Genomic DNA, 24,414 nt, shown 5'->3' with positions numbered 1-24,414 from the left:
TTCGAAAAAAAATTCATTGCGGAACGTTGATTGCCTCTTATTTGCTTATTCATCCGATTTTTACTCTGTCGGACAGAAATACGAATACTCGACCATTACAGAACCGGTTGGCTTGCTTGATATTCAGCGGATAAACTAAATGCCTGCCCGATTCAATGTACCCCATAGTGACATAATTATTGGTTCATACAAATGCGAAAAAATAACAAAGATAAACGACCAATTAATGATCGATGTAGTTGAAATCCCATTTTTCAACAGCAATTATCGCAATATATCGCTGTGGTTTTCGAACAAGTGGGTATTTTGAGGTGTGAATTTCCGCTGAATACCTAAGTCGGTAGGTTTCCAAGGACAATACGAGACACCTCTAGAAAGTGAAAGTACTCGATGCTTTTATATCGCAAAAATATATTAAGGCTCTTGTTGATGCATTCAATGTTTATATTCTAACTTAGATGCATCTCATTCAGGAAGTTGAGGTTCTCTCTTTTTCAATATCCTGTTTACTAGCAGGATACCACCATTTTTCTACCATTTCACGTGAAATGATGAGAGCTTAATGAATTCAAAATCTCCTTTTTTTTCTTGTTTAATGGTATCGGTCCTTACTTGATGGAAATAAAATAAAACAAAGTAATTTCTACTGTCAAAAATTAGCGCAGAAATAGACCTCAAAATAGAACGAATTAAAAAGGCCTAGTGTAACTTTACTACATTTGGCCTTTTTCATGTATATTTCTTACGGTTGAAATGCTTTATGCCTTCAGGCCTATATTTAACGTCTCGGTCGCATTAACAAATCAAACTTTCCTCCATGAAATGTCAAAATGTCAAGTCGACCAACGCAATTATTATCGGTTTGACATGATATAACATAACGTACAGTTATAAGTTATTGTAATTATGTGTATAATTTTATTATTCACTATAATTGTGTTAATAGATAAAATGTGATATGAAGTTCTAAAAATGAATGAACATAACACTAACAAAACCTTACAAATAACTTCAGATTTGCACCTCTGTAAGTAGCCTTGAAACAATAATAAAGACATATAGCGTAATTGTTCCAGACATTTATGATAAATTCATCCCAGAAATAGACATGCAAATAGTGTAATAAGGGCTTTAGAGAACGTGTTATTATGAAGCTTACATGTTGACACCAAATTATCAAATTTCAACTAGAATTTAAGATCTATGGAAATGCAAATTTGCTGAATAATTCATGTATATTATTTTCTACAAATGAGCTAACTTTCAAAGATTTGCTGGAAGAAGAATTTGGTCCAGAAATGAAAAAATCTGTCCATCACATTCCTGAGAGTTTTTACAAAAATCAACAAAACGTTTTGTGAAATTTACTGAAGGTTTTTATTGTATAATTGATTCTAGCTCTTATTTCAAAGCCTAAAACATAAAAATGTTCGAAAATTGTACAACATAAAATTATGAAATGTAATACTTGTAGTGATACTATGATATGTATCAATTCTTCTTGCGAAGTAGATACTGCCAATAGTACTATTGCAGGAAAAAAAATAATATCATTATAAGATTTTCAGGTTCAAACTCTACGGTATAATATTCATCATCAGATATAATGAATTGAGGTAGACTACAAAATAGGGAAGAATAAATAGTCCCTACCCAAAAATTGTGTTTTCTTTGGGTATTGTTTTAAAACCATTCTGTTTTTCTGCAGGCCGCATAGCCGCTGGAGAGGGTCGTTTCAATTCAAACAGCGAGGTCAACATCAACACAGAAATTAAAAGCATTCCTGTGACGAAGAGGGGAGTGTATTTCGCTTTTAGGGACCAAGGAGCATGTATTTCAATATTAGCTATTAAGGTGAGTTCCAAAAGTCTCTTTACATGACAGGGTGGTGAATTCGACAAAGGGATTCGTTTAATTAATTTTTAACAAGGCAACTATCTCTCCAGGCGAAATGACATGGATGTTTCGAATTTTTTTTTTTTTTTTGTTATTGCCATTATGGGGAGAGGTAAGCTCTGACGAAAGTGATCATAGGGGCTAACAATATGATGACAATTTTGCGTATCCCTCTCAATGTTTGATGGATTGTAGCTCATATTAGCATTTATGTAATATTATGCGCATTGCAACATGTTTATTATGATAGAATGACTTCATTTAATTTGAATAAACTGTTCTAGGAAACAAGTCCTTTTATTCTCATTTTAACCATGGAATATCATAAATTCTTACTATTTTCCAGAACAGAGAGAATAATCTTGTCCACAACATTTTCCAATTTTCTAAATGATCTGAGTAGTCCAAAATGTCTAAAATTTTTCTATATAGATATTTTCCTAGTACTTTTCTCTCAAATGTATTTTATGCGAAGTCCATGTATCAAATGATGATTCCTCGACTGAATTAAAACATGTAAATCATTTCTGTATTGATTATTGATTACAAATATCTACCCAAATAATAACGATGAATATCAACCATGCTACTGAGTAGGCTTCTAAGAATGCTGAGAATATTATTAATGGTCCTCTGATGATTAAATATAGAAATATAATTTTTTTTGATAATTATTTAAAAAACCATATCAGAAACAGAAGTCTTTCTTAAGCCGACGTTCTGCTTAAACACTTCCTCAATTATACAAAAAAAAGGAGACTTGGAAGGCCTCTATGAAATATAATGAGAAAGAAGTTCCAACTATATTTGAGAAAAAAGAATTAAAAAAATTATTAATTTATTGAAACCCAAATACTAGGTTGAACGAAACATATTTTCCCATTTCATATGTATTTGGGAATACAGTTATAGCATTAAATAATCTATAAGTCGAAAATGAAAGACAAAGAACTGTGGAAATGATGATGAATAAAAAGGTTGAGGTCCACATTATAACAAACATGACAAAAATTATTGAAATTATTATTTTCGGAATTAGCAAGGATTTTTCCGAAAATGATGTAAAATTAAATAGTTCAAATCTGATTTCGAAATATCATAGACGAACAAGATATTGAGTGGGATAATTGTAATGAGGAAAAATTCTGTTTCGGTCACTAAAAGAAGAGACATAGAAAACTTTAATATAATGTATCATAATCTAATTGAAGAACTGGATCTTACTACTTCTGGGAAAGAAAAAAGAACTGTTTTGACTTTTTTAATTTGTGATTAAACGTTGATGAATTTGTCTATGAATTTGAAATGTGATTGTTAACCTATGTGGCGTTCTAGCAAAATTAATTTTATTTACCAAAGCAAACCGTATATCTTTGGTCTGTTTGTGTTTTGTCTATTCGTATAACTTTATCATCATGTTTTATTGATCCTTCATTCCTAAAGAACGCATACTTTCATAATTATATTGAAACGTCGATGCTTCTCAATTTGTGAGTTCGATTTCGAAAATCACTCAAGATCTAGCAAGTCAAATGAACCTCTTCTGGTTTGTATTCAATTTAACCAACTCCATCCCAAAATTCCTGATCAATCTTCTATTTTCTGCTAATGAAATCTAGAGTTGCACAGAGGTGTTAACTTTCTAGTGGCTCCTATTCATTCCTGAAGAATTCCACCGGGATTGTTATATGTCACCCAACTTTCCTGACGCCCCCCGTACATGCAGGACCTCTCATATTTCCGTAATAAAGCTGCATCGTCCTCCACTCGCTATTCGTGCTGCGTATTGATTATTTCCATAGCAGAAAGAGAAAGTGACGCTACTGCTGTAGACTGCATAATCATCCCCTATTGGAATGAAGTTGGATATTGGAATTGGACCTTCTCTCCTCATCCCCCTCAGTTTGTTCGTTCGACGAAAATTTCATGTTTTTCCTTTTCATTAATATATCTCTCCGATATTGCACTCCCAAAAGAAAACGACGCAATAATTCTTAATTGAGATTTCCCGAATTCACTTGGTTCGCTCAAAGCGAGACCGTCTGCTCTTCAAAAGAGCATGTACATTTAGAGGATTCATTTGATGCTAGGACTTTATGAAAAAATGGTAAACTCGGAGTATTTTGCGTTTGTAACTTTCCATTTCGCTTTATGATGTTGCCATGAGCCAACTGCTGGCTTTGATCTTTGACCACCTTGTTATTCAAGGGGGCCTTGTTATGTCTGTCCAAATCCCAGGCGGAAGCCAATATTCGACCACTAAACACGAGTTTAACTTCCAGGTTTATTATATAACTTGCCCAGAGGTGACCATAAATTTTGCCAAATTCTCCGCCACACCAACGGGCAAAGAAGTAACTGTGATAGAACAGGCGGTTGGAACATGTGTGAACAACGCCGAAGTAGTCGATGCCAAGCCGCTATATCTCTGCAAAGGAGACGGTAAATGGACACTGCCATCTGGCGGATGCAAGTGCAAGGCTGGCTTCCAGCCAGATATCGAAAAACAAACATGCAACGGTAAGTTTTTCTCAGTTTGTTACGCCTTAAATCAAATACATTTTTCCACCACTATTTAGTTTCGATATTTATGGATGTTCTTTTTCAGTGTGTACACCAGGTACATACAAAGCTGAAGTAGGAGATGGCATGTGCCTCAAATGTCCTAAGCACTCTCAGGGTCCAGACTTTGGTCTGACAGAATGCCGATGTAACAATGGCTATTACAGAGCACCCTCAGATCCCAAAAACATGTCTTGTACACGTGAGTATTTCAGTTTCTTCAATTGCTTAATCAATGCTTTGATGACATTTAGTTGATAATAAATTCGCAATTTCTTCTTATTGGTAGACACCATAGAGTAATAAACAGAGATAGAGGGGGTATACGCACTTTTTACATGTCCCCAACATGGTTAGATTACGTTGTCGGATGGTGATATATTCTCAAATCCACAATTTTACTATATCGTTATGAATGTATATTATATTTAATGGAATATATTTATTTCAGTGATTCTCGATTAAATATGCAAATTTGAATATTTGGAATCCGATATTTTTCCTAATTGTCAAATTTATAATGAGCAGAATATTCATTTTTTTTTGTATCTACCTGCTGAAATCCAAGGTTTGGCAACTTTTGCTCTCCTTGTGTCATCGGTAGTTTTACGTCGTTTGGCGCCCTTGAAGTTTGTTTTCTGAATCTCTGATATATTTAGGTATTTATTTTAATGTATTTTGAGTTAATATGAAACGTTGATTCTCTTTGGGACATAAGAAATGCGTTGTTTGAGGAGAAACTCGCGAATTGAGTGAAATATCGTATCACTGATATGCTTTCATTTCCGCGCGCTTCATACCAAATTTGATAGTACATGTTGGGGACAAAATTTGCTTACTGAGAATGACATATACTCCCTCTATCTATGTTCTTTACTTTGAGGCAGACACATATATTTTTTCAACGTACAGGATTCATCAAGGACCTTGTGCAAAGTTTTATAGGAAACTGTACCCGCTTTAGGTCTGAAAAAAATTCACAAAAAATGAATATCGAAAAACAAAGAATGATCTGTTTGATCAGATTATTCCAATCGATAATATAATTTCATTTAAATCCTCAAAAATTATTTCTTATTAGCAGATCGGGAGAAAACGAATTTAATTATTTGTAATATCTTATACACAAGACATGGTATCAAAGTTTTTGATTTAATCCTTAATGAAAATGAAAATTTATCAGTACACCTGATACCATTTGAACATAATAATAACCAACAGATGTAACATCAATGATTAACATTTCACGAGACGTCAAGAGGATAATTGCTCTCCATTAGAAACGGATGTCATTCTTATACGAGCCATATGGGTGGATGAAGATGGATGGACACTCTTCCTTCATCTATTTTATTTCATTTTTAATTAACCTTACTGAAAGAAGGATTGAAAAGAAAGTTATTTCGATGAGCAAATCAACAATGGATGTTACAAAAAATGTGATATTTCTCTTGAAGGATTGAATAAAGTGGAGAATAAATTCCGGAAGTACATAATTTCTTGGGAGATTTCAATCAGGTTTATTGAGAATTGAGATTTCCGATGTCATATGTGTACTTATGTGTACTTCGCTTCGAAAAAACTACACTTTTTTAATTTTTAACAAAGCTGTATTCTGGGACCAGAAAAAAAATTATTCACTGTGTTTATTCACCTATATTTTTTCTCGTTAAAATTAGTTATTGAAGGTTCCATAAAAACCCCGGAGAATCTTCCACAATTTTCCTAAAATTAAAAGGATGAAGAGCTTTCATCATCGGTATTTACATCGTAATAAGCCGTTTTTTTCGGTAACATGGCAAAGTGCACACTGGCGCACTCAATTCAGCACATTTCGGAATAAATTATTCATAAGACCGTCTCCTCTAAATATTCATAAAACAAGAACGCCCAATAAAAAAGTGCAATTTCCATAATTACCCAATTGTGTACTACAAAACTGCTTCGTTTTCAGCATCTGTCGGCTGTTCTTTCAAGATTAACCTTTGCGATAAATTTAGTCCGCTCGTACTTTACGCTAGAGGTAGACAATTCTCCCAATTAGTAAAAGGATTTTTCTGCTGTTCTGGTCGGTTTACCAAGAAATAACATCGAATAATTGGGTCATAGATTTTCAAAATTTTATTCTAATTGTTTACCATTCAATGTTGTACTAATAATAATCATTCCTCATTAACGAGATTTCTGAGAATATTATGAAAACCTTGCATTATATCTGTTGTGAATATGGAAAATGAAAATCCGCTATGTGAGATTTGATATATTTGAGTTTTCAGCTTTATTTTTGGCTATTATTCATTCAGTGTAAAAAAACATAAGAATTACAATTCTATCCGTCCGTTATTACGATAACTCTCGAACAGAAAAACCTAGAAGCTTGACACTTTTAGGCCGTTCAAAAATGTTGCCTTCCTTATGATATCAAAAACTATAAATTCGATCGAGATGATAGTTCGAATTTAGAAATGAAATAAGAATTTCAAACTTTATTCAAAATTTCGAGTTGATCGCTTCATCATATAATTTCATGAAAAATTCAAGCGCAAAAATAAATTACTATTTTCGTGACATGACAACAGAGCTTCAATTCGGCATGTAGATGTAGAATACAAATTTTAAGCGAAATTTCGCGTCACCAGAACCCAGTGGCGACACTAGGGCAGGCCAGGGCCCCTCTAGAATTCTACCAGCCCCCCTAAAATTAGATAAAATAAGGCTAAAATAATTACTATTATTAACAGAATTATAATTTCGATTTACTATCGCCCCCCCAAAAAACAACTAGCCCTTTCTTGGCCACCCCTGTTTTTGAAAGCTGGCGTCGCCATTGCCAGAACCCTAAAAATTCTACCAAAATTTCAAAAGAAATACCAATTTTTCCGATTGAATTCAAATTGAGATATTATAAGTAAAAAAACTACAATATTCATCCTAAGTTCCAAGAGGGTTGTGTTATCAAAATCATAGAATTTTATTTCCAATGAACAAACGCACGAAAGCTCCTGTTCAGAGCTTTGGAGGTTGATAATATGCATAATTCATTTTCAGATTGCGAACGCAAAAATCAATCAAAATTTGATTTGGCGAGAATTATTATTTAACTCACTGTAGTTTTCAAAACTATGGCAATTCCCTATCGAATCATTATTATGCCTCCTACATAAAATTTCCATCCTTAAATCATCATGCAATAGGAACCAATTTAATGTTCAACTTTTTCCTTGTAGAACCACCTTCTGCACCTCAGAACCTATCAGTGAGTTTCGTAGATCAATCCACTGTCATTCTAACTTGGTCAGCCCCGGAAAACCAGGGGGGCAGACACGATATCAGATACAGAGTAAAATGTGACGCCTGCAGTTTGGGCTTGGTTCAATATAGCCCTAGTCAGGTAAGAATCAAATCTAGATTACCTAATTAGTTTGAATCACACCGATTTTTTCTTCAGCCGCCCTTCAATGAAACAAGAATCACCATTACCGGATTGAACGCTGTTACCACCTACCGCTTTGAAGTCTTCGCGGAAAACGGTGTGTCCAACCTCAGTACCAAAGCTCCGGAATTTGCCGATATCGTAATTACCACAGAAGCTTCTGTGGGGAGTAGCATCACCAACATACAGATCGTCGCGGAAAAAGGCACCGAGATCAGCCTATCTTGGGATTCTCCCAATATGGGAGATGGTTCAGACGTCGAGGGAGACTCGATAGAAACCTTCGAGGTAGGACTTTTCAAAAGATCTGACAACGAACTAGTAACTAACGAATTCTCTTCGTTCTTAGGTACGATGGTTCCCGAAAGGTGATGGAGACTACACCAACTCCACCAGCCTACTCAGCAACGAGCTGTCAGCCACCATAACCGGTCTGAAGCCGAAGACGGAGTACGGCATACAAATAAGAGCGAAGACTCAAAGGGGATGGGGTGCCTACTCCCCCGTTATATACAAAACCACAGGAGAAGTCCTCAACACCGGTAAGTCCTTTGATTCGAATGAAATTGTAGGTTTAAGAATTCTACTTTGTGGAGCTTTCACTTCATTATTCCTTCTTTATTCCTAGCTTACGTCGGAGATCAGGAGGGACTTCGATTGCAACTGGTGGCAGGAGGCATTGTCGCTGTGGTAGTGATACTAGTAGCTGTCATAGTGCTGACGGTGGTGTTCTTAAGGTCTCGGTCCAATGACGAGTGCAACAAGAAGCAACCAAGCGATTGCGATACGCTGGAGTATAGGAATGGAGAAGGTAAGATTTTTAATTTTTCGGAGCGATTATGATGGTACCATTATGCTGAGGGGAAATTTTAGGATCTTCTATTAAATTCTCTTCTACTTTTTTTACGTTCTGAAGGATGTAGTCATAAAAAAGCTGATAATGTGGAAGACCAAACTCCTTTCGGAATCTTTCACCTGCTTAGACCAGAATTATGAAGAACTAGATTGACCAAACTAGATTCAGCTCACGATACCGCTTTAAAAAATGCCAAACCTGTATGGAATTTTGGGAGAAAAAGAAGAACTCTAGCAGATTCTTCAAAACTAAACAATGAGAGATTAAAAAGAATACCTAATTCTTAGTAGAGACTTCCTCCCTTTCATGTAAAAAAATATATCATAAAGCTCAGTAAAAGTAAACGAAGAAGAGTAAATTTAGAGATCTTACCTCGAAATAAACAAAAGGAACGAAAGCTGTGTTCAGTTCTGGACAAAATACATGAAGCGAGATCAGCTCAAAGAAGAATACATAAAGAAACTGAACGAATAGCAATAGGAGAAGAATCATCTCATAACTACATCGTCATAAGGAAAAAAAGAAAGAAAGAAAATCCCAATCCCTAAAGAATGAATTTTTGATTAGGTATATTATTACATCTAGAAGAAGCAATTCCTTTAAATTGATTTTTAGTACCCAATGTGCTAATCTGAAAACGAGAATGAAACAATGGAATTTTTATGACATGATTTTTGTGACGCCATAGCTGAGTACATTTTCAAACACGTTTCTAATTCGAAAAATGATTCAGTAAATTTCTGATTCTCCACATGTTGATGGAATTTAAATCATGTGAATCAGGTGGCCACAGCAAAACATGAATGACGTGCAAAATGGGGGTGTGTGTCGTCTTTGTCAACATCTATTTTCACGTACATTACTATCATTTCGGTACAATCAAACACAACAAATAAAAAACCAATAATTATGCGGGGTGAGTCTTTGACTTTTACATATATTTTAACAGAAAATTCTTGAGGTTGAAAGCAACACCTTTTTCCTTTACTATTCATTTCGATGAGAATATTCAGGCATTTTAAATTATCATAATGAGCTATGTCACCTCTGGAATCCTTCAAAGTGAAGTTTTTGCAATCGTAAGATATCCCTTTTTAACCTAGAAAAAGAGCTGGTATATTAAAAAAGCAAATTCATTTTTCATTTCGTTTGATGAACAAAATATTCCCCTAGTTGATAGCTGAACCTAAATGCTACGCACCTAAAGCAATATTCCGAAAGTGGTGGGGAAATTTGCTTTGAAAGATGATCATTCGAAATTATAGGAGTTGAGATGATCTTCTATTGAATAACTTCATTTTCAAATTATGTCCGCAAGTTCCTTCGTCATTCCAAATAAAAAAATTACTCTTCAATTCTTAATTTTTAGAGGTGACAACTTCGAAAATATTAATTTCTGTGTCATTCCAATTCCAACCAAGTCGCATTCAGCCAAAGTACCAAATTTTTTTAATTTCCCAGATATTTTCTGTCAAGAACAAATTACTCAAAAACTGCGCGTTATACTAGAAAATATGAGAAATATTTATATTTTTCAAAATGATCTACTTTTAAGAGGTGGGTTCTTAGAATTTCTTGTATTTGAAGAAGATTCTTCGTATCAAGGAAACACAATATTCCGAAAATCATTTCCCTCGATGAAACCATTTCCGAGGTAATTATCTTTATTTTCGTAAAATTTATTTATTTATTATTATTTTTATTCAGGTAAAACAGAAAATTACATTTTTAATGGATTCTCAATGAAATTATTAAAAAAAAGTGTTTCTTTTGTCCTCAGGAATATTCAGTTGAAATAAACATAATATGTACCAGGCTCATTCTGTATAGACAACAATTTTTTTTTCACAAATAACCGAACCCTGAATGAAAATTAATCACAGTCCCATATCATATTAAAATACATTTCATGGAAGGAATTTATGTGTTTAAACGATCACAGAACCAGATAAAAAAGTTATAGAACAAAAGGAACGATTCCTGTAGACCTCGCCTCAAAAATGACCCATTACACGATTTATACGTCGTAAAAGCATTCTTAATCATAGCCGAAGTTCCGGTCATGACGTACGTGTAATATTCCTCGTGATTTAGTTTTACTGTCGGTAATTTTCCCGTATAAATGTACAGAGTATAATTTTAACGTGAGATATTATCTTTTCGAGCCCGTTTATTCGCAACTATCCAGCTTCGAGGGAGAACGTAACCCCCTACAAAATAGGGGCAAAGAACACATCATGAGATTTATCACTAGTTCCTGATTGGAACGATTTCATGGTGTATAAAATGCGAGATGGCAGGTTATGAGAAATACGATGCAGTATTTCAGTAACGGTTACGTCTTTGAGGCGAATCTATTTCCTTCGCCTCCTCAATGTGATGAGGAGTAATAGACATTCGTCGTTTTCAGTTGAATATACATAGGCGTACAACTTTGCTTCAGTCGTTTCTTTTCCGAAATTCGAGGCTTTATTGTAAAAAAACAGCGTACGAATGCCGCGTTGAAAAAACTGGTCATTTTTTGAAGCGATCCACGAATCGATCCAATTTCCACTTCTTCATAAGGCCGGAAGTACTGGTCAGCCAGGCCGTGTGCTATTGATCGAAACCAGTGATATTACGTCGGAAGCAAAATCTGGAGAATACGGCGAGTGGGCTAGCATTTCCCGTTTCAACGTTTCCAAGTATGTCTTGAGCACTATCCCCATGATTTTCTGCGCTTCGGATTATCGTAATAACCCCATTTTTCGTATCCGGTCACAATGCGATGCAGAAATCCCTTCCGTCTTTGCCTTGCAAGCAGCTGTTCACAAGCAAACAAACGCCGTTCAACATCTCTTGGCTTCAACTCGTACGGCACCCAATTTCCTTGTTTTTGAATCATTCCCATAACTTTCAGACGTTTTGAAATGGCTTGTTGCGTCACTACCAATGATCCTGCCAATTCTTGTTTGACACGAGTCTTGATCAAGTAATGCCTCCAATTCTGCATTTTCGAAAACCTTCTCTCTTCCGCCGACATACTGGTCTTCTACGTCAAAATCAACGTTCTTAAAGCGTTGAAACCAGTCTTGGCAATTTCTATCACTAATAGCGGCCTCGCCTTATGTATTTGAGAGCATACGATGAGCCTCGCCGCAGATTTCTTCATATTAAAGCAGAAAATCAAAACCTTCCGTAAATGACAAGAATTTGGCTCGTAAGCTGACATGTGTAATCGAGAATAACTTTAAGATGCAGACACAAATCCACTAATATTTCGATGGCATCATGTTTACAAATACCTAAGCTAATTGTATGACATCTAGGATCTATTTATTTCGACTACCACTTACCGCTACAGTCATCTATTGCAGAACCGCGGAAGCAAAGTTGTACACCTAATAATCTAACTAATTTCCCATTCAAAATTTATGTCTAGAATTCATCCTGCTTCATTTCATCTCACCAGTCTCATGTAAGTGCTTATATGGAAAAATATTATTGTGTACAGAATGCCATCAAAATAACAACAACAGATTGGAATAATAATGATAATGTTATTGAGCTAACAAGTAAACATTAGAAAAATTGTCAGCAAATACCCAAGATTATTTTGAAAGAAGTAATGAAGTGTTGCGCCCCATGACCTCTTTTGCACTCATTCAAACATCTTGAAGTGAATGCAGACATAATCAGTGGGTAGAAGAACTGGATTTAGAGGTGGCCACAAGAGAAGATTGACCAACTTCATTCATCTTCTTGAAAAAATAGATTGTGAAGGAATCAAAAATAAAGTAAGACATGAAGTATCCTATACTTCCTGTTTATAATGCTGAACGGTCATTTTGCTCTTCATCAAGAGCATAAGGAGTCTCTTACAAATCATAACTCAAATGGATTCCTCAAAAAAAATTAGGGATTACATCGACCATAAATAATAAATTGATGTTTCCATCATTGTTATTCGCTCAACGTCAGTACTTCGATGCTCAGGAGTAAGATCTAACACCTCATAATTTGAAACTTCCATACCAAAAAAATGTTACAATTTTTGCCATGCTGACAATAACAGCAAAATACTGTTCCAAACACAAATGGATAATGTGCAACAAAATGTGATATCACAAAAATCCATGTATACTGAGTATTGCTTTAACTTGGTCACAGAGTAAGTTTTTTTATGGTGCTTTATTTATTTGATATGTGCCCCAGTTACTCTCTGGGATCACTTTGTTTTACTGACTACAAAAACATAAAAAATTCATCGAATATCGGTTTATGATAGAAATGCAGAACTAGAATCCTTCAGATTAAACTTCCGAACTATCAACCCTGTATCTCACCAGTAGGTTAATGATAATAGCACTCTTCCTCTTTTCACAATGAACCATTATTTTTATGCCTTTCCCAACTAAGGATTGGTAGTTACATACAGTAAGTAGTTGATTATGCACCCACAGTTTCGCAGATGTTTTCAAAGCATGCTTTACCCTGTCTTCAGCGGTAGTTTTTTCAGCACGTATTATATATTTTTTTGTACTTCATATAATTTTGAAAGAATTAAATGATTATTATCTCTGTAATGAAGAAAACAAAACTGAAGCTATTTTATTTGATTATATGTTCGTGCCTTATTGGTTGTTTACTCGATATTATTTTTATGTTTGTATTGTCATGTTTGTTTTTTTTTTTGTAGTGCTTAATCTGGACAACACACCAATCAAACGAACTCATGCCAACGGTAATTGTTTTCCGTTTTTTTGAATTAACCAAATGAATTTCTAATTAAAAGTATATTACTAACCACAACTTGAATGGAATACTATTGTTTTGCTTGTTTTCATTGATGTTTTTTCAAATTTCATTGAAATCTTTTTTCTGGAATGATGAATGTTTATTTCGTCCTTTGTATTCCTTGTATTTGAATGAAACCTTTTTCAGTGACAACACCACTCTTTACTGGTCTTGGAAGCTCATCAAGAACTTATATAGATCCACATACCTACGAGGACCCCAATCAAGCTGTGAGAGAATTCGCAAGAGAGATTGATGCTAGCTTCATCACCATCGAAGCAATAATTGGTGAGTTTGAATATTTGACCTATCTTTTTCATTGCTTCGTTTATCACAACAATGATCAAAATGTTATTGTTGAAAACCTCCTTCCTGATTTGCATATTTTACCTTAATAGTGCCCAAAATAAATTTGATTTTATCGTTTCAGGTGGTGGTGAGTTCGGCGATGTCTGCAAAGGAAAACTGAAAATGAACAGCTTAGAGATAGACGTAGCCATCAAAACCTTGAAAGCGGGATCCTTGGACAAAGCCAGGAACGACTTCTTAACCGAAGCATCAATCATGGGACAGTTCGAGCACCCGAACGTCATCTTCTTACAAGGCGTCGTTACTAAATCCAACCCAGTAATGATCATCACGGAATACATGGAGAACGGGTCGTTGGACACCTTCTTGAGGGTAAGTGGTTAAACGGGAAGATCTCCCCGAAGAACTACGCCTAATGGTTTTTGGCTGTTTCAGGCCAATGACGGCAAGTTCCAAGTGATCCAATTGGTGGGCATGTTAAGGGGTATAGCCTCTGGCATGCAGTACTTGGCCGAGATGAACTACGTCCATCGAGATCTCGCGGCTAGGAATGTGCTGGTCAATTCCCAACTGGTCTGCAAGATCGCCGATTTTGGTCTCAGTAGGGAGATAGAATGCGCCACCGAAGGTGCTTACACCACAAGGGTAAGTTTCTGAGTTTTTTCTCGTAATTTGTTTTTCTTTTTTGTTTAATTTGTTCGTATGAATTTCTTTTGGTACTTTAGGTACTTTTAGCATTCAAAATTTGGATTAGAACTCGTAGAGAATGAGTAATCATGGAAAACTTTGGGTTTCGTAGCTTTTTTTAGTCGTTTTGATATAATCTCTAGTTATCAACAATATAGTCTATTTGATGTAGAGTTATGACAACTCACATGAAGTGACATTCGGTTGACCTTCTAAGGATCCTCCATACAATCATACTACATATTTTTGTCCATCTTGTATTCTACTCTCTAGTTAAAACACCCCAAGGAATGATTTTAGTTCAGAAAGTGTATTGTTGGTTCGCATCCAAATGATATAAACACTTAAGTTTCACCTCCTTGATAAGGTTGTATGAACGAAGAGTCATAAATCCTTTTTTCCTTATTATTAAAAATATTTTCATTCGATAATGAAGCAAATTAGAGTACTTTCAAGAATATTAATTTCTTGTCGTATGTTCCCTTATTCTTTGAATATTCAAATTTGAAAATACTCTGTACAATTCTTGGAAACAAAATTATTCCTAACCAACCTCTCAATTTCCAAAATAGCATGTTTTTCTATTGTTTCAATTGGATTATATAAGACGCAGAAGCATTGGTAATGTTTTGAAAATATTCTTTTTCTCTTTCAAATTAGACTGGGGATCTGTGGCATCTCTTCAAGATGAACTCAATAGTAAGTTCAAAATAATAATAAATTTCTCAACTAGCGTAGGACACGAAAAGAGATAAAAATTCTTTTTTTTTCATTTTGATCAAGGATCACTTCAGTATTTCATACTCACATGAATTTGAATTCAATGAGTCTATACATTAGTCACAATTTTGTATGTCTTCAGGGAGGTAAGATACCAGTTCGATGGACAGCACCTGAAGCCATTGCCTTCAGAAAGTTCACCTCTGCGAGCGACGTTTGGTCCATGGGCATCGTTTGTTGGGAGGTTATGTCTTATGGAGAACGCCCGTATTGGAACTGGTCCAACCAGGACGTGATCAAGAGTATAGAAAAAGGATACAGGTAAATTAGATCAAGAGTACACAAGACCGGAGGGTGTAAATATCTGAGGAATGAATCTTGACTAATATAAAAGGAAATTGGAAGATGAATTCTAGAAATATAGCGCTGTACCATAGAGTAATAATAATAAACGTAGATAGAGGGAGTATACGCAATTTTTACATGTCCCCAACATGGATAGATTACGTTGTCGGATTGTGATATATTTTCAAATCCACAATTTTACTGTATCGTTATGAATGTATATTATATTCCATGAAATATATTTATTCGATTGATTCCAGATTAAATTAACAAATTTGAATATTTGCAATCCGATATTTTTCCTAATTGTCGAATTTATAATAAGCAGAAGATTTATTATTTTCTGTAACTACCTGCAGAAGTCCAAGATTTGACAACTTTTGCTCTCCTAGTGTCATCGGTTGTTTCACGTCGTTTGGCGCTTGAAGTTTGTTTTTTGAATTTCTGATATATTTAGGTTTTTATTTCATTATATTTCGAGTTTATATGAAACGTTGATTCGCTATGGGACATAAGAAGTGCGTTCTTTGTGGAGAAACTCACAAATTGAGTGAAATATCGTATCACTGATATGCTCTCATTTCCGCGCGCTTCATGTCAATTAATAGTTCATGTTGGGGACAAAATTTGCTTACTGAAAATGACATATGCTCCATCTATCTATGTTTATGACTCTGAGGACTGTAATAATTCTTAAAAATTTTGACTTCTTTTTTTAACTACTAATACTTTTTAAACATCAGAACACTTAAAGTGAATACAGCTAACGATAACAACAAAAGTTAGGCTATAGGCTATAAGGAGGAAATTCAACTTCTGTATGCAGAATTCACGACACATCCTAGATGCTACTTCTAATAATTACGACTCTCTCACGGAAGATGTTTATTCTAACCAGAACATTATTGAAAAATATGATCCAGAATTCATTCTTCAAAATAACCCTAAAAACACAATAATTGCCCAATCAAAATTCTTAGTATAGAACCATTCGATTTCATAGAACTGACATAACTTTTTTTAAGACTTCCGGCACCAATGGACTGTCCGGAGGCCATCTACCAGTTGATGTTGGATTGTTGGCAGAAGGAGAGGACACATAGGCCGTCCTTCCAGGCCATCGTAAATAACTTAGATAAATTAATTCGTATGCCAGACACGTTGAGAAAGATGGCACAGAATCGGTAAGTTAATTGGGGTGTTATGTCTTGAGGAGTGTTCTAGGTCCGATGTAGTCATTTTATGGAGCTAGTTGTGAGTGCCACAATTTGAGGTGTACTTTTATCTTCTATGCAGTTCTTTTGAGGCATAGGCAATGATTATTTCTAATTTTTGGAGTTCTTGATGGGTATAGTATTAGTTGGAACGAACCGCTTTTACTACCTTTTGATTCGATTTCTTCAGTAATTACGGTAACGCTTGAGAGTTGGATGAAGTTATATAACTCAACGCATGTGATCCAGTTATTGAAATAGTACACCACCAAGAATTCAAGTAGTTTTCCTTTCGTTCGAAATAAAACTCTTTTAAACTTCCGGCAAAGTTAAATTGAAATTTCCAAAATTAATATTAATTATCATATAAAATTCAAAATTATTATTGTATAACGAATATTTACATTTTTTCAATTCGTGACATTCACAGTAGATTTTATTATTTTTTTTTTTTTGTGTTTTTTTATAGACTTATCATGTCTATTAAGATTTCTATAATTTCGAAATATTATGCGTTCATATAACAATGTATATCCAAGATCATTCATTTGTATTGTTGATTCAATTCGCCATTCACAGCTTTTTAAACAATAATTTTTATAACCCAATATCAATCTTTGAGAAAAATCGTTCTAACCTGTTACTAGCATTCGATCACTTCTTCTTAACAATCGATATCCTTCAATTATTAACATTCATTGATACAGTGCACCACTGGCCATAACCTCAAAATGTGACAACCTCGCACACCCGTGCATCTTGCCAATGTCATTTTGTGTTAACATTTTTCACCTTTATTTTAGCTCTCATCCATATAACCCTTTCGATTGGCACGTTAGAATACCGCAACAAGAAGTCCACTCTGTCGAACTATCTAACGTCCAAGACCAAAACTGCTTCGGCACAATCAGTCGGACTCAAAATTATTCGAGACCTGCGCCTGACGACTCTCAACTCTACCCCAACTACCACCTACCCGACGTCATCCTCTTCCAAAACTACGGTACCCTACCAGGTGCGCACAGTTCTTCTAACTTGATCCAACACTACTCAAACTTTGATCCCTACAATCTGCGGAGGTCGCTGCTTAACTTCGAGGTGAACAAGCACTTCCGCAGTCTTCTGGACCTGAGCGATGATAATCCTCAAGATCAGAACACGTCCGAGACTTGGGGTTACGATAAAGAACGCGCCATCAACCGGTACCCTAAGAAAATAACATCAACTGAAAATATAGATCTGGATGGGGAAGTTTTGGATGGTAGAGGCCACTACGGAACAAATTATGACAGGAGGCACAACTCTAGATACCATCACGCCAGGCACACTAGAGAAGACGGTCATTTTAAAAGAAAAAAGAATCTTTCTCAGTTCTTCCCTAAGAAACTTCAAAAGCACCTGGAGCAAAAAATGAACATGAACGACCAAATGCAAAACCTTGACGACCATGAGAAGTCAAATGATCTAAGTTTCGACCCTCGATCCACTATTCGAAGGCTTGAACAAATCAATGAAAATAGAGGTGAACCAAGGCTTTATTTCGACCTGGAAAAACAAAGAGATGAAACAGGTCCCGCTTGTAAATTAGAAGAATGGGATCAGGGAAGAAATGAAAATTTCGATTGCCTCCAGATGAAATTTAATGATTTGAACAAGAGGCATCACGCTACCTTCGATCCAAGCAAGGTTAATGTCCAGGTGTCAGATAACATGATAGAGTTGCAAGAACGTTACAACGATACGAAACAAGAAGATGAGCTTAATGAAAGTAAAGAGTTGAACGATAGTGACGGACAGTTCTCGAATAATTTTGATGAAACGATGTTAGAGGGTTTGGACAAGGGTGGAGGCTTGGATAGTGGCAGAGAAGATGGTACGGCACCTAAGTACTCTTTGCATCTGCAAGATGGAGCTTGGGTTACCTTTAATCACCTGTAAATATGCTTTCTATGTGTTAATGTTTGTTGTAAAGGTATAATTTCGCTAGCTTATTTATTTTCATTTCGACCTGGAGTTGTATGAAACATTCGTGAAATACTTGGGCAGAAGGTAATAATAACACAGATCTAGTTTTGAATACTTTTTTTTTAACTTTTGGGTAGTAATCTTTTCAATTGAGAAATGTGAGTGCTATTTCATGGCACACATAGTTTGAAAAGCTATAATATATCTCTCAGACATTCTGAGATAGCATAATTTCATTATGAAGAGTATCTTCGTATTGGTCGAACAACCAGAAGTATATGTTTTTTAATTATGAAAAAAGCTGCAGAATGCAGAAAGGTATATATCTGCTATCAGTTCAAATAACGACTAATTAAGACTAAATAGAATTTTGTGCTGTCGATGGCCAATTGGCCTTCGGTCAATAAATTGCGTTTGTTGTTGTTTTTAGATTTTTGTAGTTATTGGAGGATTCTATTAGAAGCAATTTAAAACCTTAATTGGGTTTATTATTTTCGACAAAAAACCTTTGGAGTTTTAAAAAAATTTCAACCTCCCCTGAAATTTTCAATGTTTACGATTGGTATTATTTGAAATTTGTCGAATCCAAAAATCGAATAAAAATCCATCCGAAATTCGGGATTTTTCTGGGAAACTGTAAAAGACATTTGCATTTAATATTGTATAAAAATCGGTTGCTATACCGCTATATTGATTCTCCTATCTTGAGAATACAATGCAAGAGTTAAAAATTTGATATCTCGGAAATTGAACGATCATGAAATTAAAAATAGAAATTTCTACAATGATATAATCAATTTAACTATTTTACTGCAAAGTTCTGGCATTTATAGTTTTATCCCGTGTTCGAATCGTATAATTCTTTGATGAATTTTTTTAGCTAAATTTTTATATTTTGCTTTACGTGACTATATATTTTGCTTTGCTGAAATTATAGCGTAAAATGTATACTTGACAAATAAAGTGAACTCCGATTTTGCATTAAATTCGGTACAAATTTTACGCTAGATGCTACTGTCCAATTTAAATGCAACTAAGCGAGGTCTGTGTTATTTCAAATGATATTTTTCAAAACAATTATTTTTTTTTTTATTTGTAATTTTCCTAATAACCAAAGATATTTCATACAACTAAAGTCAAGCTTATCTGTTCGCTTCATTTCTCTTTATAATTTATCTTGTGCATCATGTAGCTCTATTCACACATATCCCATTTATTTTAGTGTTCAGAAAATTAGTTTGCACAATTGCAAATGGTAATGGATTTATCCATCACCCAATTGGAACGATGTGATAAAAATTGAAAAACTTCCTGCAGATTTTAATTTTCTTAATTGTTTTATTAACGTAACTTCACCAGATTCAATCAAATTCAGTGAACATTGATCCCTAATTTAAAAAAGTCTTCATTTCGAATTCTTTTAAATGTATCATCAATTGGTATCAAGATATCGTGAATTAATCACAGAATTATTTTCTCATGTAACAATAATTCTTCAGAAAATATTCAAGGTTCATCAAGTGAATTGGGATTATCACATCGTTCTGCAACTCTTGTCGTTTAAACATCACTGTTATTAGTACTAATTGAGAAATATAAATGTGCTTGCGCTGTAGAAACTTCGTATATTTCCCCTTTGTTAACACGCCCATTATTGCTTAGATCTTTAACATTGCACCTTCTTGATTTTTTCCTATTTGTTTCCCAAGATACCATCTTTCATATCATTTTAGACCTGGGTTATATGGTGAACTAATAGTTTTATCACTCTGTGTTGAACTATTCTATAATATTTAACTTTTTAGTTTTAATTATTATTAACAGTATTAGCTCCTTTGCTTCGCCTGGATGTTGTTGCGACGTCATGCTCCCATGTTATGAATGTTCCAATAACATATATGGGCTCCCAATTGATTTTGTTAACAGTCTAATTCTTCTCTAGAATTATATCATTTAGGAATATTAATACAAATTATTTTCAAGGGCGTCCATATATACATAGTCATGCAACAATTGGTGTTAATATGATTGTTTGTTATGTTCAAAAATTGAGATTCTAGGTTCTAGAGAGCGTAACAAATATTTTCCCCAATATTAGTTCAGTTTCATTCACAAAAATTTTTCAGAAAAATTATAGCTTGGCGTGAATAAATGTTTCAACATAAATACTCTTAGGTAAATTTCCTTAGTATTATTTACATAAAACGTACTCTTTCGAAAATTTATATATTTTCTAGTAGTTTCTTGGCACCTATCACAATTAAAATTTTTCAATGTCTCATTTTATTACTCACTTTCAATCTTTATTATGAGCTTTGCCCCTTTTATTTTCAACAGAATAATCTTCTATATTTTTGTCAAATCTATCGTCATATTATGATGAAATAAAGGTTGTAAGCTGAAGTATGTTCTTGCTGAGAACAAATTATATGGATCTCTCAACGTTACTTAGCTAGAACTTCTTGCTATACACCAAACTATTAAGGTTTTTCATAATGACTACACTTGTGGCTTTGTTGTTCTATAGTGAATGGATATATTATTATTCCGTGAATCCAGGAATCCAAACCAAACAGACAGTGACCTACTTCTTACATTCCTTCCTAGTTTGTTAAGTTAATCAAAACATTCTCATACAATTTTTGGGCTAACAGTGTAGTAAACTTGCTGTTTTTTCATTATATTCAACTATCTTTCTATAGAAGGGTGTTTGCAATATGTATTAAAAAGAATGTATCATGTACCTATTTAATTTCAAACAATTTTCATTCTAACCTTATAGCGTCGATTTGTTTTGTTTTTGTTAGTCATGTTTGAATTGTCTCTTCATTTCACTCTGTATCAAAGCACTGGCATCGATGTCTAAGGTTCTCCAGTTGGAGAAACCATTTTCACATTAATTTTTCGACAATTCGTTTCTCATTTCGACAACCTAGAATCTCAGTTTGCATCTACTAAAAAATATGTCTTCCACCAAAAACTGATTATGTAACATGCCTACTTTACAGCAACGCCAATCCACTCGCGGAGGAAACACAAGATTTAACGAGCTTTTGCTCTGTTGAAGAATGGCTCAATACAATCAAAATGAGTAGATACCTGGAGAACTTCCTCAACGGCGGCATCAGTACAATGGACGACGTCTTGAGTTTAACAGTCAAAGAACTCAACGAGGTCGGCGTCACAATGGTGAGCCACCAAAAAAAGATCATGACGAGTGTGCAAAATATCAGGGCGCAACTGCGCATGAGCGGGAGTGAAGGATTCTTAGTATAAACTCGACTTTGTGATAGTGAAGGATTAATAAAAGTGACTCAACACAGGTCTGAAACAGGTAAAGCAGTATTATATATGCACTAATGACTCATCCCAGGTAAAGTGTATAGTTTAGCGTTTATAAAAGTGATACGTATTTCAATGACTACAAGGGGAACATTAGTTAACTCCCTAAATTCGACAAAGATTTACTGCTGAAAACTGCTTGATCCATTGAAACTTCATCGAAAATTTTTCATACATCGTTCTTTTGGAAAGATAGTTTTCTGACAATAAATGAGTTTCAATAATAACCTAAGATTTTTTTGTTAATTTATATCTAACTTTATAATGCATCGTTTGATTGAAAACTCCCTCAGAAAACTATGAACAAATGTAATAATTAATTGTGCTTTAATGATTCATATTTTGCTCCTTCACCATGACTTAATTTTTAATTCTTCCTTTAATTTATTATTATAAAGGTAAATATTGAAAAGCTATATATTTCTCCATTATTAAAAACCATTGACTGGTGTCATCTCTTATTGTATAAACAATAAAAGCTCAATATCTTAGCATTATTTTTCTTTTTTCATATAATTTACAACTATAAACGTCTCTTCTGGCTGCCAAACTTCTACAATGACATAATGATTACCATTTAAGAATGTTTCTAAAACCTGTTGTGAATATACGAGCAGCTACTTACTTATTTATTTTATGATATCATCTTCAACTTATTATTTTTGATGGATTTTGTGATTTTTGTATATGGAACACGTTTTAAGAAGCTTCTTCCTTTTAGATTTTATTTATTGTTATTTGTTTCGACATTTGAATGATGAGGTAGAACATATCTGACTTAAAGTAAAGTAATAATAAAAACAATAATTCAATTTCTATAGCTCGATTCAGATTAATTTTTGAAATCATTTTGATACATGTATACTTGTAGCATTTTGAAAATATTTGATCAATGCTAAACTTGAAATCGAAATATTCTATTGATTATTCCAAAATTTCAAATGGCAACAGAACAAAACTCCAGTATAAGTAACTATTGAGATAATCAAAGTATAAAACATTTCATTAGATTCATTACAGTCTCAATAGTTCCATAATCAATTAGTTCATTTGACTAAAATGCAAATCCCCAATATTCATTTGAAAAATAATCAAAAACAAATGAAGGACTAAACACCAAATAAAAGTTATTAGCAAGAATCAAATGTCTAATTTTGTTTTATAGTAGTGTATCATCATGTGTATTTTCAAGTTTTTATAGCTACTAACTATATGTGGAGATGTCCATAGTTATAATAAGGTAAAAGAATTAAGACTGTTTGTCAAAATGAGATAATTTAAGAAAAGAAGTAATATTATTCCAAAATATAGCAATAATTGAATGTCTTGATGTTCAGGGGCAAATAATAGAACAAAATGGTGCAAATTTCGTATGGGAGTGAAAAGAACAAGTGGAAGAAACGAATTTGAGATCAACCTTATTTGCTGGATCTTTTTCTCTATCATGGCTTGGTTTTTAAAAGAATTAAAATTGGAGTAGGGGTGGATTCATTCATAAATTGTATGTATGAAACAATGTTTATAGATACATTATTCCTTTGTAAATGCCTAATCAGAAAAATATGTGTTATCATGAGTTACATATATGATTCAGAGACATGGAATACTGCAGAATATGTTTTCAATGACTTGAAAGGAGTAATTATCAAATTATCATTCAATTATCTATTTCTCAAATTCGTTTTTCATCTTTGTCTGCGTTGATTGAATGTTTTGCGCCTGATATATTTTAGAATCTCAAGATCAATCATTTGTATCCACTTATTCTAAAAGCCTGCCTGCCCTAATCTTCTTGCACACTAAGAGAGCTTCATATCTTTTGTCGTATTTAACATAAAACTGATATTTTTTTAATCAAAAACTTTTATATTGTGAAGTTTATTTATTATTTGGCCTCCACATAATGTACAATCCAAATGTATTTATAAAAGTGTAAATGTACTTAATTTTCTATAATGCTCAAAATATATCGCCTATTTATGAGATCAATTTTGGGAAACCATTCTAGGAAACCCAAGTACTGTAAGTTTTTCTCTTATTCAATATGTGTTTGGTTGATTACCTACCGAACACTTACAAAAAAAATTGAATTTCATTCGGTACTGTTCGTATTGTTCAGTTCCATTCAGCTCTAAATAAATAATGGGCAATTGTGATCGACTCCAGAAAAGTATGAGAGAGAAACCCACAGTATATAATAAGCCCCATCCCCACATATTTACAAGATGCCTTTTGTACAGAAGTTTATACATAAAAAATTTACAGTTAACATAATTTTTCCTAGAATGGAATTCTTGCTATTTGAATTA

General features: G+C 34.0%; 1 protein-coding gene across 10 annotated transcripts in view; it reads left to right on the top strand.

Moving 5' to 3' along the window:
- Positions 1-23,757, top strand: part of LOC123676680 (ephrin type-B receptor 2) — a 364,540-nt gene extending 340,783 nt beyond the window's left edge. For 4 of the 10 annotated variants that reach the window (XM_045612786.1, XM_045612783.1, XM_045612785.1 and 1 more), the window contains exons 6-21: positions 1,709-1,854; positions 4,179-4,416; positions 4,505-4,660; positions 7,686-7,849; positions 7,907-8,179; positions 8,241-8,433; positions 8,520-8,702; positions 13,426-13,470; positions 13,671-13,811; positions 13,954-14,204; positions 14,268-14,477; positions 15,180-15,218; positions 15,382-15,560; positions 16,610-16,768; positions 17,602-18,732; positions 21,772-22,931. In XM_045612786.1, the coding sequence (XP_045468742.1) occupies positions 1,709-1,854; positions 4,179-4,416; positions 4,505-4,660; positions 7,686-7,849; positions 7,907-8,179; positions 8,241-8,433; positions 8,520-8,702; positions 13,426-13,470; positions 13,671-13,811; positions 13,954-14,204; positions 14,268-14,477; positions 15,180-15,218; positions 15,382-15,560; positions 16,610-16,768; positions 17,602-18,732; positions 21,772-22,039 (3,776 nt within the window). In that variant the 3' untranslated portion in view covers positions 22,040-22,931. Of the gene's footprint in view, positions 1-1,708; positions 1,855-4,178; positions 4,417-4,504; positions 4,661-7,685; positions 7,850-7,906; positions 8,180-8,240; positions 8,434-8,519; positions 8,703-13,425; positions 13,471-13,670; positions 13,812-13,953; positions 14,205-14,267; positions 14,478-15,179; positions 15,219-15,381; positions 15,561-16,609; positions 16,769-17,601; positions 18,733-21,771 lie in introns of all 10 variants that reach the window. The other 6 variants (XM_045612791.1, XM_045612789.1, XM_045612788.1 and 3 more) reach the window with 6 other exon arrangements.
- The last annotated feature ends 657 nt before the right edge of the window (positions 23,758-24,414 follow it).

Source organism: Harmonia axyridis, chromosome 3 (genome assembly GCF_914767665.1).
Source record: "Harmonia axyridis chromosome 3, icHarAxyr1.1, whole genome shotgun sequence".
Lineage (NCBI taxonomy): Eukaryota > Metazoa > Arthropoda > Insecta > Coleoptera > Coccinellidae > Harmonia > Harmonia axyridis.
This window is presented reverse-complemented; position numbering and strand designations above follow the sequence as displayed.